Source organism: Manis pentadactyla, chromosome 12 (assembly GCF_030020395.1).
Source record: "Manis pentadactyla isolate mManPen7 chromosome 12, mManPen7.hap1, whole genome shotgun sequence".
Lineage (NCBI taxonomy): Eukaryota > Metazoa > Chordata > Mammalia > Pholidota > Manidae > Manis > Manis pentadactyla.
The window spans coordinates 57151480-57165655 of record NC_080030.1 but is presented as its reverse complement, the minus strand read 5'-3'; the positions used below and the strand labels follow the sequence as shown (position 1 = coordinate 57165655).

The window sequence follows — 14176 nt, the reverse complement described above, 5'->3', positions numbered from 1 at the left end:
TTATTCATTGCTTTTCTAACACAGTAACATACTGACTTTCTTGGTTCATAGGTATATACTCTTACCCCGTGTTTGGCTAGTCTTCAGCTGTCTTCTTTATACTTTTCTGCTTGCTTCAAAGTTATTTAACTGTAGCATTCCATTTATGAGCAGGAAACCTAAGAGGTGTTAAGTAGAAAATAATTTAGTTTATTCCCTTGCTGCGTTATGTGTGTAGCAGAGATTTGCCCAGAAAGGGAAAATATGGTGTGACAAAATGGGTAGAGGCTTTTTCTCTTCTCCCTGAACCCCACCACTCGTTGCATCTAACAATGACAATAATGTGTGCCCTACTATCTCATTGCCAAGTGAGGACTTTGTCAAACCATACCACCCCAAAGTAGAAATGACATATTACAGAGTTTTCAAAAGATGTACTTACTGCTGTAGAAATCATCTCTTTCTCTATAATGCATTTAAAATTGTTATATAGCATTAAAATAGAAACCCAACACCATATGGCTCTTTAGTCATTTTTAGAGCAGAAATTTATTGAGTGCCTTTTTCACACATACATGGTTCCTCTATTTGTTTATACCTCCATTGTACTCATATGTAAACTTTTTTTCTTTTAACATCTTCTTGGAAAGAATAAAATATAAGCTAGTGTATCTTTTTGTCATGATTTGAATTCAGTGTGCTGAAGACTGATGATTCCTTTTTTTCTGTCTTTTGACTGTAATATCAGAGTGTGCTTAGGTGAGTTAAAAATGCAAATACGTGTACTGCTGTTTCATTTTATAAGGTTGGCTGCTTGCAAAAGCCAGATCCAAGAGAACTAGCTTAGCCAGAGGATTTTTAAATTAAATCCTCTATAAAATGCATGTCCATGTAGCTAAATTAACAAAACTCTCCTCATCAACTTCTCAGTTTTTTCTTGCATGCCCATGGTAGCTAGAAAAACCAATAGTCAGTGTCTTTGATATAAATTTAGAAATAAAACTCACATGTACTTATTCTTCTACATAGTGTCTCTTCTTGCAGTCAAAACAGAGCCTTTGAACAGCAGTGAAACCACAGCCACGACTGGAGATGGAGCGCTTGACACTTTTACTGGGTCAGGTAAAGCCTTAAGCTTGAGTGTTGTTATGTACACACTGGGGTCACATAATCCTCCTGGCAGATAAAGAGCATAAACACCGATGCTGTAAGATCTGGAGCTTTGTAAATTTAGCAATAATTTCACTTTTTTTTCAGAGTTGTCATAAAACTGTGTCTTTTCAGAAACTATTTGGAGTCGTTTTGCTGGATTTACACTCAAAGGCAAATCAATCCCCTGACTTCACTATTAGAAATAAGCAGAGCTAGCTTCTTTCGTAATTATTTTATATAGTGTTTAATTTAATAATTAGGTTGTAATAGTTGACTTTGTTCCCTCAACTTGCCCATTTAAATGACATAAAACTGCCTTCTCTCTAACATTCGAGATGTAAAACTGTCCATTTGATTCCTTCTAAATAACCTTGTTTCCTCTCTGGGTTTAAAAAAATCCTCCTGTGTAAGCAGCTGAGTGACAAGTATTAAAGGTTAATGGGCTGCCGGGGAACACATGCTGGTTGCATTAGATTCTAGTCTCTGAGAGCACTACTTTCACTCAAACGCTTCAAAGAGAACAATAGCGTGTCTTTAAACATCAATCCTTTTTAGATATAAATACCTGATAACTCCCAGGTGGGCACAAAGGACATGCATTAAGTTGACTTTTAAGTTACAGTATTTTGTTTGGTTACAGTATTTTATTTTGTTATCTGGTGAAATAATTTTTTTTGACCTGACAAGGAATTTGTACAGCAGAAAGATGAACTTAAACCTAGAAAAGTATTTGTTGTAATTAAATCTTGGTTCTGTTATACTACTTTAATAAATTTTATATTTGTCCATGTCCTCAGGTACAAGGATTTTATGTGGGTATGCGTCACGTAAAAAGAATTGAGTTATATCCTTGAGTATAATGTCATTATAGCATATATTTGATCTTTATAACTACAGATGATCCCTTTTCTTTAGTTCTCACTGATTGCAAGCAGTTGCCATGTATGCACATAAATATTAACTCCAAACAGAAAGAAATAATAATTCATACACTTGCACAGAGTCTCATATGTGCTAATTCATATCCTTTCTAACAATTCACTTGCCTCTGAGGAGATAAATAGCTACTGACTTACTCTAGCATTCTTTATTATTCACTTCCATGATGATATTCACTCTTATAAACTTTCTGCATAGTAAATGCATGTCCACAGATTTTTGGAAAGGAGTGGAATTATTAAGCAGTTGCTGACATACTTAAAGTTAATTGAAAGCTGCATACCAGAAGTTAATTGAAAGCTAATGGCAAAATTATAGAATGTTAGCTCCCGAAGGAATTTCCAAGACCTCAAATCCATTTTATGGGCAAGAATACAGAGTCATGGGGAAGGTAAAGGTGGCTAAGTTCATACAGTCAAGACCTCACTGGTGGTCACTGATATATATGAGGCTAGAACAGTGTCCTGATCAATCCAGGAGGGTTTCTGTGAATAACCCACTGGAAAATATAAAGGCAGAGAAGATGTGTAAGTGGTCATCCTGTATGAAATTTTCCCATATTGTCTTTACAAATAGTTACCCAGCTTTCTTTTAAGAATGATCTAGTGCTGTGCTATCCCTGTAGTTACAAGCCATTTGTGGCTGTTTAAGTCTAAATCAATTAAAATGTAGTAAAAATTAAAATTTTGTGTCTGGTCATGCTACTCACATTTCAGGCTGCATGTGATTTTTTTAGTGGCTACCATATTGCACAGCTCAGGTAGAGAACATCTCCAACACCACAGACCAAGTTCTTTGGATGACAGTGTTCTAGGTCAGGGATTCTTAACAACAGCACTCTTAAAAATTTTACTTATTTTTACTGTGAGGGCTGTTGTCTGCCCTGTTAAGATTTTTAGCACCCCTATCATCTATCCCAAGACAGTAACACTCCCAAGCTATGATACACAAAAGTGTCTCCAGACATTTTAAATGTCCCTGGACTGGCAAAATTCCTCCCTACTTCCCAATCTCACTCCCCATTGAGAGTCACTGATCAAAAGTGTCACAGTAGTAAAAATAAATCCTTAAAATTGCTTGACACCAACCCTCTGAGAATCTGGTAATAGCTTTTAAAAATTGGTTTTAATTATCGGTCAGGACATTTTGAAAACAAGCAGCTTTACTTACTTCTGTATGCAGAAATGATGGACTTTTACTGAGTTGAGTGCTTTGCACAGTGTCTCTTGATTAAATGATGATGGGGAAATAAAGAAGGTCTCCCAAATTTGTACATGGTATCACAGAAATCATACTGGAGATTAGGCAGCCCTGCATAGGAATAGTTTTTATTTTGATCAGCAAAATCTCAACTCCCTTTAGTCAAATTCTGTTGTTTTCAGCTCTCTGCAGATTTATGAGTTAGAATAAGATGTATAAATTTTAGTTAAGAAACCAAAACTCCATGTTTTTGCAAATGGTAGGATTTGTTTTCTTCTAAGGGCTGAATAATATTCCATTGTGTATATGTACCACCTCTTCTTTATCCATTCATCTACTGATGGACACTTAGGTTGCTTCCAGTTCTTGGCTATTGTAAATAGTGCTGCGATAAACATAGGGGTGAATAAATGATTTCACTCATCTGTGGAATTTAAGAACAAGGAAAAAACTGAAGGAACAAAACAGCAGCAGACTCACAGAACCCAAGAATGGACTAACAATTACCAAAGGGAAAGGGACTGGGGAGATGGGGGAGAAGGGAGGGATAAGGGGAAACAGGGTCATTACGATTAGCACACATAATGTAGTGGGGGTCACGGGAAAGGCAGTATAGCACAGAGAAGACAAGTAGTGACTCTATGGCATCTTACTATGCTGATAGACAGTGACTGTCATGGGGTATGTGGTGGGGACTTGATAATGGGGGGAATCAAGTAACCACAATATTGTTCATATGATTATATATTAATGATACCAAAATAAAAAAAAAGAAGCAAAAACTCTCCAAGTTTTATGTGAATATCTTAGTTTTCTGAGCCAAAGTTTTCCTATTTTGTTTAGAAAATGAGCATATAGACCTTTATTTTAAAGGTTGAGCCTTTCTGCTATCATGGGTACATTATTTTAATGATGTCTAGATGTATTCATTAGAGAGAAGAAGCATTCTATATGTTCAAAGTTCTGTTCATATGTATGAGCTTTTTAAAACAAATGATTTTTTTATTTGGCTTATTTATTAAAACTTGCTGTAGAAAATGTTTCTTTTCATTATTTGATGTGTCTTTGGAAAAGCCTTGTATTTTACAATCTTCAGAAGAACTGATTAGTATTGTCAAGTCTTGAGTATGCCAAAATGAAGTTTTATAAATAAAGAGACCAAAAAAACATGGAAGAAAACCTCATTTAACTATATTTCTGCTGTATTCACTATTGTGAATTCATTTATCAGACTGAATCTCCTGTGAAATAACATTATTGGTATCAGTAATATACATTTAGGGCCTGTGGTGTGGTAGAAAAAGCCTGTTCTCATTGAGTTGATTTGAAAGTTTTAAAGATTAAGTTTTCAGTAAATAAGTTGAAAGTTAATGTACTTTGGTTTTTTATTTTCCAATATATATAGCAAATTTACTTAAATTTTTAACCCTGAAAATATTTTAAACATAACACTTCTAGTCATATTCATTGATTTTTTTTTCAAAATTGACTCATAATATTCTTGAAAACATACTTTTACACTACTGCTATGAAAATTATATTTTCCATACTCAGAGCTTACAGGCCAAATGGCATTTTAAATACATTAATTTCTACGTGTTTATGAAGCAGTAGATCACAAGGTTACTTAATACCATTTGGATATAGACATATATCACATTTCATATAATAGTTTAGCAACCTTAACCTATTTATCACTTTTACAATTCTAAAAGTTTAGCTGCAGAATTATTATGAACAACTTAGGAAGGACATAGTACTTTGAAGTATAACTATGATTGATTAGACTAAACTAATTCCAGTGCTGCGTTGTATACTACTTTAATCTTTTTGAAAAGTGAATGAACAGCAGATGGCCTAATAAAGACACTCTGTGTGCTGGCCCGATATGGATTGGCTCTGAAGGGACTGCCTCAACACTTCAGAGTCCATGTATTTGCAATACATCTGTCTTCATCAAGGCAGATGGCTAAAAGAAAGAGAAACTTCCAAACTTTTGGATGTGTTCCAGTTTGGGGCTACATGTTCAGATGAAATGTTAATAGGACCTGACTTTCACCTTTAAGTTCTCAAAAAGTGCTATCTCTGAGAGTTCACAATATATTTCTAAATTTGATCACTCTATATTTTTGCAGTTGTTTCTTTGTGAAATATTGCATTCCCCCCATGCTTTCTATGTGTATCCCAATTATTACTAGACTATTGTGAACTCTGCATTTTAACTACTCATCTGACTGTTAAAATGAAAGAAAATAGAAAACATTAGCATTTAACAATTTGAAAATGCAAATGAAGTTTGAGACTTCACATTTCTCTTAAATTTTTTTGTATTTATATTAGAATAAATATGAAGAGTATTATATTGCCATCATACTTGGAATTTAAAACATAACATTTATGTATTTAAAAAATTTTATATCATGAATGCTGAACTACCTATAATGAAAGATATTTATTCATAAAGTACTAATTAATACATAAGAGCATGCTACTGATTTGAGAAAATGGAAGAATGATTTGTGAGAATTCATTTCATGCTCTTAGAACAAGTTTGAAGCAGTTTAATTAGAATAAAATGTTTTGGCATCTGTTTCTGCTTAGTAAATGAATGAATTTTTTGAAACATGTCTTTAACATGGTAATTTCTTCAAACTGGTCTGTACATTTTAGTGAAATGTATTTATGAAGCAACCCTTTTTGCACTGGTTTTTGTGTCTTGCAGTAATAACGAGTAGTGGCTACAGCCCCAGATCAGCACATCAATATTCCCCACAGCTATATCCTTCCAAGTAAGTGGTCAGTAGATTCTTTAAGACTTGTGAGAATAATTTTCTGGGATTATTTTTATTAATCTGTATTCACACAGTGTAACGACTTTAAATTGGGATACATTTGTATATAAATGTCTTACAGATAGAAAGTTGAATAGACACTTAGATAGATTAGTCAATATAGATAAATATCCTGTACAAATCTAGAAATATATCCTTACTTTATCCAGATAAGTCCCTTCATTCTGAATATTTATATACCTTGAGGAAAGCATCAAGCTCAAACCAGAATACACTGACTTTTTAAACGAAAAACTTTAAATGCTGATTCGTTTAAAGAAAATCTAAAAAGATTGAATTTTATTCATACATCAACACTTCATAATTTCTTCCATCATTAACAATATTTTTATTGGATTTCAAGTTCTAATAAACATAATTTTGAAGAATATGCTGCACTCTTATAGCATGCATACAGTTTCTTACAACAAATGTAGTCAATTTACTGCGAACAGCAGTAGAAACTTTAGGTTTAACTATCTTGTGTGTATTTCTGAATTTGGTTGCAATCAGCCAGATGTATCAAGATTTTGGATTTCTTTATTCACACACATTACAATTTTCTGCAGCAGCTACAGTGTCCCATCCTTAAGTATAGGCTGAAAGTAGATATCCATTTAGAAACACTCTGTAAAATGTGATGTAGTGTATCAAAACAGAGAGCAGACTTTGCCCAAATGGCATTCCATTTCTTTTCAGGAAGCTGCCTATCTTTTTTTGTGTGTGTATGTGTGTGTGATTTCCTGTTCTTGGTAGGGGTTTTGATCACTTTTGTAGGCATTGCATAGCATTAGGACACTCATGGTGACTGAGAATACACTCATGGGCATGTTAATGAGCTGGCCTGAGCTCCATTTCCCTCATCTACATATTAATTGTAAAACTATTTCAGATGTAGACAAGACCTGGAAGAGACTGTACGTCTAATAGCTAAACCAAATTTCTCATTTACAAGTGAGGTGTAGACTTAGGGAGTTTATTTGTTCAAGGTTACTAGATAGGTTTGGGGCAGAGCCTCTTATTCTTGTCTATATTGTAGAAAATTGTATTGTGGATAGAAAAGAGGATTACTTCCTGGCTGGTATAAGGTTTCACTGAATCTAAGCTGTCTGAATTAATATGCAGTCTTTGTTGCCACAGTAATGCTATTTTTCTGATATTTAGGCCCTATCCACACATTCTTTCTACACCAGCAGCTCAAACAATGTCTGCCTATGCAGGCCAGACTCAGTATTCGGGGATGCAGCAGCCAGCCGTCTACACAGCCTACTCACAGACAGGACAGCCCTACAGCCTGCCCACTTACGGTACTTCTCCTCTTCTCTCTTCTCCTCCTTTGGTTATTAGCAGGTAATCTGCTGCCCTGTAGTTGTGTATTCTACTGTAAGTTACAACTCAGATAATAATTTTACTGATTAAATGGTTTGCACATGCATTTTCCAAACAGATTTGGGCGTGATGTTGCCAGGCATCAAAACAGAGAGTGGACTTTCACAGACTCAGTCCCCATTACAGAGTGGGTGCCTCAGTTACAGTCCAGGGTTTTCTACCCCACAACCGGGCCAGACACCTTATTCTTACCAGATGCCAGGTAAGAAGCCGCACAGGAAACATGTTTTATGAGAAGGGATTCTTTGCATGAAACCCCTTGGCTTCAGACTAGGAATACAGTCATGAACACAGTTTTAAACATTACCACTGCTCACACAATTTTATCAGAAAAAGCACATAACTAGGAAGAAGCGATGAAAAAAGTTGAATATACATCAAGAAACATGACCCATGCTAAATTTAAATGCTTAAATTTACATTGAATAAGATTGGCAGGTCCAAGCAAAGCAGCCTCCAAGCCAGTCACCACACCAGTCACATGTTTGGCATCTACTTAAATAACTTAAAAGACTCATGGCAAAAACCTGTATTTTCTTGTCGATATTCCTAAAGTCCATAATGCTGTCTTGATAAAATTCAATGAGCACTTTCCTAAGTCCCATTTATTATTGACTGCTTGAGGACTTTTTGTTCATTCCTAAAATGCCTCTCCCATATTAATAGTATATTTCTTAATAGGAATATTTATATAATTCATATGACCCCCCCTCAAAGAAATCCTCTGTCTATGATTAATTTCTCTTCCATATTTGATCATTAGGTAGTAGCTGTAGAAAAGAACTTTAGAACTTTAGTAACATAGTCAAAACATTAAAAACTTAATTTATCATTTTGTCTACATTGTTGGTCATAAATTTGGGGCTCTATTAACATATTTGAATCAACTTGTATTGAAGTTTTAGTCATTTGACTAAAATGAAATACTTAGACCTTTATGCTGAAGCAACAGGTCTCCTTTTACCAAGAATGTAGGAAGAAACATATTTGCAAATGTGCTGCAGCCAGAGTGAGGCACAGAGCTTCAGTTAGCCATGTGAAAGAGACCACAGAGACATTGTCATTTATTTCCCAAGTACTTTCATATTGGATATTCTGGGCCAAGTCAATTTGCATTGTTTACATAATGTTACCTTTTTCCAAACATACTGATAAAAACAAATAATCAGGTGTCTCAGACATCTTTCATTTTACTCTTCCATAAGAACATATTTTTTTAAATCTGTAAATTAATATTTCACTTGTTTTTGCCCCAATTTAAAAAATAATTAAATCAAATTCTGACCTTAGTGGTAAAGTTCCTAAAAGGCTCTCAAACCTTAGATGACTGCAAGTGTGAATAGTTCTTCCTTGGTTCCCAGCCCTAGATCACAGCAATTTTTGTTCTAAGAAAGAACACAGAAGGAAGGATGACAGTGAGCTGTAAGCATCAGTTCTAAACAGGTTCTCAGTTTTCTAAGCTAACGCCATCCAAAGGTTTAACTCAAGTGGTTTCCGTATGCATATGTAGTTGGTGTGAACATTTGAAAGTTCTGGTAGTTTCCTGGAAGCAGTCTCAGTTTGTATATTTTATTCTTCCAGTACCTCTGTACTTCTGGACATTGCACCCTTGAAGGATAGCTGTAATTCTTGTTTAGCTCGACAGACTTCTGTACAAAAGACTGTAACTGTTATCTTAAGAGGAAGAAAGCTAAAACATTTTCTTCATAAATCTCTGAACTTCAAATTTCACATTTTGTTGCCTTAACAAAATTAAAAATATATTTGTCTCATTGAATTCTGCAAAGTGGAATGTTTCATTAATTTGTAAGAAATACTTTAAATGCAACTTGTTCTTTACCTCTAGGTTCTAGTTTTGCACCATCATCTACTATTTATGCAAATAATTCAGTTTCCAATTCAACAAATTTCAGCGGTTCACAACAGGTATAGTAGCTTTTTGTATTTATGGTTTTCCTATCTATTTCAGATATTTAAAGAATAGTTTCAGGTTGCCATGTAAGTGTATATTCTCCTAGAATCAGGTTTCTTTTATTTATAGCTAAGATGTCATTTGAAGGTAGTAAAAATTGGCTATCTAGAATTCTTGGGATATGTGTTGTTCTGGGTATTTTAGGATTTCTGGTTGCTAAAGGTTTACCCTTTAAACACTTAAACCATAATTCTTTTAATCATAAGGAATGTAATTATGAAATGTATTGCGTATTTTACTATTGAACTATGCTAGACATAATTTTATTTTTCCTAATAAAAGCTATCATTATGAACATTAATAGATTCAACTATAATCAATAATTGGATTTTGCTATAGATGATATCACATGTTAATCCAACATATTTGTAATTAAACAAAATGCCTCCTGGACTACTGTGAGTTTTTTCTTTTTTTTTAGTTATATATTCCTTATTAATGTAAGAAAAGGCAAAAAAAATAAATTTTGATAATTAAATAGTGTAGAATAATATTTTTGATGGGATTAAACTTTGTAATTTGGCATTAGTTAGAAAATGGTTTAACATCAGAGCTAGTGTACATATTTTATATTTAAAACTTGAAAAATTTTGATAATCCAAGTAGCTTAATTTTACTCATTTATTGATATAGCAAATATTTATTGAGCACTTGCTATCCATTAGATTTTTGACTAGGCATTGAAGACTAAAAACTAATGTCATTATACTATGCTAAACAAATGTGACAAAATTATGGACAGAGGGTGGAATGTAATGATATAATAATGGGAATATACACTAGGTAGACTGGTAGCATAAGGGAAAGACTGCCCTACTTGGGAAGATTAAGAAAAGATTCATAAAGGAGAAGAAAAATTTATATCATAAAACAGATCCAGTATTGTCTAAATATTTAAATACAGTAGATCCAATATAAGATGTAACCTGTATTTTTGGCCACGATCCAAATACCAATTTATTATTTTAGCGAATACTTACAGTCCTTATTATGTATTAAGAACTGGTCTGTATTGTGGGGACCTGAAGGTGGGGACAGGAGTCGGTCGGACCTGATTCCTGCCTCACGTGGCATACATCCTGCTGAGAGAATCAGACAATAAAACAGTAGACACATAAGTAAATATAGAATTGAAAAGCATGAGGGGAAAAACAGGATCCTATTAAAAATATTAATAGAAATATAATTTTGAGTAGGGAAGATTTCATGGAAGGCATCTCTCTGGAAATGGCTTCTAGGCCAAGTCTTCTAAGAGTTAGGTGAAGAATGAGGGCAACGATGTGTCAGGCATAGGAAGCAGCATGTCCCAAATCCCTGAGGGCTGAAAACATGAACTTGAAGAAGACTGGCATTTAGTCAGTACACAAGGAGCAGGCAGATGTCTATCCTCATATATCTGTGAATATAAGCAGGGGACTGCACGTGTGCTCTCTGTGGCTTACAGTAAGGAATATTGATTCTACTCCAAGCCCAATGGGAAGCTAATTAAAAGATTTTGAGCAAGAGAATAGCATCATATAACTAATGTTTTGAAAAGATTACTCTGGCTTCAGGGACTTTGGAGAAAGCCCAAACTGGAGATGAGGAGACAAATTAGAAAATTGGTCCATGAGCTACAACAGGAAGTGAAGGTCGCTTGGACCAGGGTGACAATAGTGGGACTGAAAAGAAGGGGAGATCTTTGAGATATGTGAGTACAAAAAAAAAACCCGTTATATTCACCAGAAGCTGGTAGTCTGGACCCTTCCAATATGTAACTTCATCTTCCTGTAAGGGCATTAGCAGGTGCTAGAGTTTGGCTCTCTGAGTTCTACTTCTGGCTCTGAAACTTGCTAGCTGTCTGATTGTGCGCAAGTCACTTAACCACTCTATGCCTTCATCCCCTTCAGTGTAAAATGGGGATAATAAGAATACTGTAAAGGGAATTGTGAGGATTAAATGAGTAAGTCTATTAAAAGCCTGACACAAAGTATAGGCACTATGTAAATGTTTGCTTATCACTATTTTACAAAAGAAGGATGTGTTGGTGGGAACCTTGTCCAGACATTGCTAAGAGGTTTTCTTGTCCTTCCCTCACAGGTGGTAATGGGGGAACGTCAGATCCAGAAATTAACACACAAGTATTTCAGTTTCCTGCCATACTACTTAATCCACTCTGATAATATACATATTTACTTTTACAGAGAATTTCCTTTCTTGGAATCCACATGAAATGCAGGTCTTGGTTCCCTTAGGAACATGTATCAGGCAATTGTTGCCCTGACCAAGGATTTGTTATCACTGTTAACAGTTTGGCCTAAAACAGGCTAGATACTTAAAGCACCAATTATTGCAACAAATCTTTGTTATCTTAATATGTAAAAGGATTTTGAAGGATTATTTAGATCACTTTAAGATTCTTAAAAATGTTTAATAAAAAGCAGGTCAGAGCAGTTGATCCACTGTTCTCTTTTTCTTTTTTCCCTTGTAACAAATGAAGTAAACTAAATATTTGAAAACATCACTAAAGACTTTAGGTCAAGGCCTTGGGCAGAAACATAGCCTGTGAGAGGTTGGGTAAGAAAATCTTTTATTCATATGCTTTTATTTTCTCTTTACTTCTGACATAATTATCAAGGGTAACCTAGAAGGGTAATGAAAAATCACAATAATGCAGATCATGGTCTGTATGGAAGCTGGGGGGGCAGCCACAGCACATCCTTGCTGGTAATGTTAAAAAAGGTGTATGAGAACTGACACTGTGAATATTACTGGTTCCATCTCCTCTCCTCTTCAAGTACATAAGACCTGATGATGTAGATCCTTGCATAAGTAATTATAGGGTCAAAATGAAGCATATGAAATGTTTAGGTAGATTAAAAACTGTGTATTGGACCTGGTTTGCAAAGCCAGCAGAGTAGTTCATTACTGTGCACACATAGACAATGCCATGAAACGGTCTCAGCGTCAGTAGGATCACTTCAAAGCTGTGGACTCCAAAACAAATGGAGTCAAACACTAATCTTTCAGTTACCATAGTGATTGCTTTTCTTGGGAGCATTCCAGAGGGTAATTTCTCTTTCAGACACACATCTCAATTACTGTTTCAGGATTATCCATCCTACACAGCCTTTGGCCAAAACCAGTATGCACAGTATTACTCAGCATCAACGTATGGGGCATATATGACATCAAATAACACAGCCGACAGCACATCGTCCTCAACCTCCACCTATCAGTTGCAGGAGTCTCTCCCAGGACTGACTAGCCAACCAGGTACAGATCTTCATCCAGGTGACATACTTCTATATGTTTTGCTGTGTCTAATCATATGGAGAAAAAGGGCAATTCAAAAACCAGGTTGAAAGCCCCCAGATAATTATGCTGATGTTTAATCTGTGTTAGCACCACTGTAGAAGATGAGACTCCTTCTGGCACTTCAGAAAACCCTTCTTTCAGAGGTGGGATAGTTAGGAGCTATTAATTTCAAATACAGATAGAAAAAGATCAGTGGACCTTTTGCCACACTAATTCATTTTGTGAAGATCTTGACAACATAGAAAAGTCGTTATGTTATCTTCTTTGGATGTAACTGATAATATTTCCTTTATGCTTGAGAAATAGTTTAGCTTTTTCACCTTGTGAGTCATCTGTTTGCTCCAGCCAGTGAACATCTACCTTCCTAGGATTTGTAGGCTCATCGGTGGGTAATTTTAACATCTTTCTTTGATCAGCATATATTTAAAATCCACTTTATTAATTTTCTGAAACTTATCTGTAGTCTTATTGAAATTGCATTTGCTCACACATATTTCACACAGCTTAAGTATTTAAAGTTAAAAGCAAGTTAAACAGAGAGCCATCGTAACAATCCCAATCAAAATTGCAGCAGAACTCTTCGGAGAAATTATCAGGATGACTAAAATTACAAGGAAATACAAAGGAACTTAGGTAGCCAAAGTCATTTTGCAAAATAAAAACAGAGTTTGAGAACTCACATTGCTTGATTTCAGGACTTGTCATAAAGCACAATAATCAAGAATGTGTAGTATTGACAAAAGAATAGACACAGAGAGCAATGGAACAGAAGAGAGTCCAGAAACACCAAAAAACAAACTTTTGACAAAGATACAAAGGCAATTTGGGAATGAATAGTTTTTCAAAAAATGGTGCTGGAACAATTGGACATTCATATGCAAAGAAAAAACCTTCCCCCAGAATCTTGGCTCATAACTTGTACCATATGCAATAATATGTAAAAACTAAAAATAAAATGTCTAGAAAAAAACATGAAGGGAATCTTTGTGTACTTGGATTATGAAAAGATTTTATAGATATACCACTAAAAACACAACCCCTAAAAAAAAGAATAAAACAAATTAGACTTCATAAAATCAAGAGATTCTCTTCTTCAAAAGACACTGTTAAAAGAGTAAAAAAAGAAAAGCCACAAATTAGGAGAAAATGCTTTCATAACACATATCTGATAAAGGATTTGTATCCAGAATATATAAAGAACTGTGAAAACTCAATAAGAAAAATGAAGTTTAGAATTTCTGTAAATGCCAGTAGATGTCCAAGCATAGGTTTCTGGCTTCGGTTATTTGTAAGATCCAGTCTCATCTCTGCTTCTTTTTTTTGGTCAAACCTTAGAAGGACAAGGAAATAGAGAAACATGGTCACAGCACTATAAGTTCTTTCTAACTAGACCCATGGTTCCAAGGAGATTTAAGAC

The 14176-nt window shown here is 34.8% G+C and overlaps 1 protein-coding gene across 13 annotated transcripts in view; it reads left to right on the top strand.

Moving 5' to 3' along the window:
* EYA4 (EYA transcriptional coactivator and phosphatase 4) overlaps positions 1-14176 on the top strand; it is a 288859-nt gene that overhangs the window by 226404 nt on the left and 48279 nt on the right. For 5 of the 13 annotated variants that reach the window (XM_036903751.2, XM_036903748.2, XM_036903750.2 and 2 more), the window contains 6 exons: positions 1009-1101; positions 5993-6059; positions 7266-7408; positions 7549-7692; positions 9337-9416; positions 12552-12735. In XM_036903751.2, the coding sequence (XP_036759646.1) occupies positions 1009-1101; positions 5993-6059; positions 7266-7408; positions 7549-7692; positions 9337-9416; positions 12552-12735 (711 nt within the window). The remainder of the gene's footprint in view (positions 1-1008; positions 1102-5992; positions 6060-7265; positions 7409-7548; positions 7693-9336; positions 9417-12551; positions 12736-14176) is intronic. The other 8 variants (XM_036903755.2, XM_036903759.2, XM_036903754.2 and 5 more) reach the window with 4 other exon arrangements.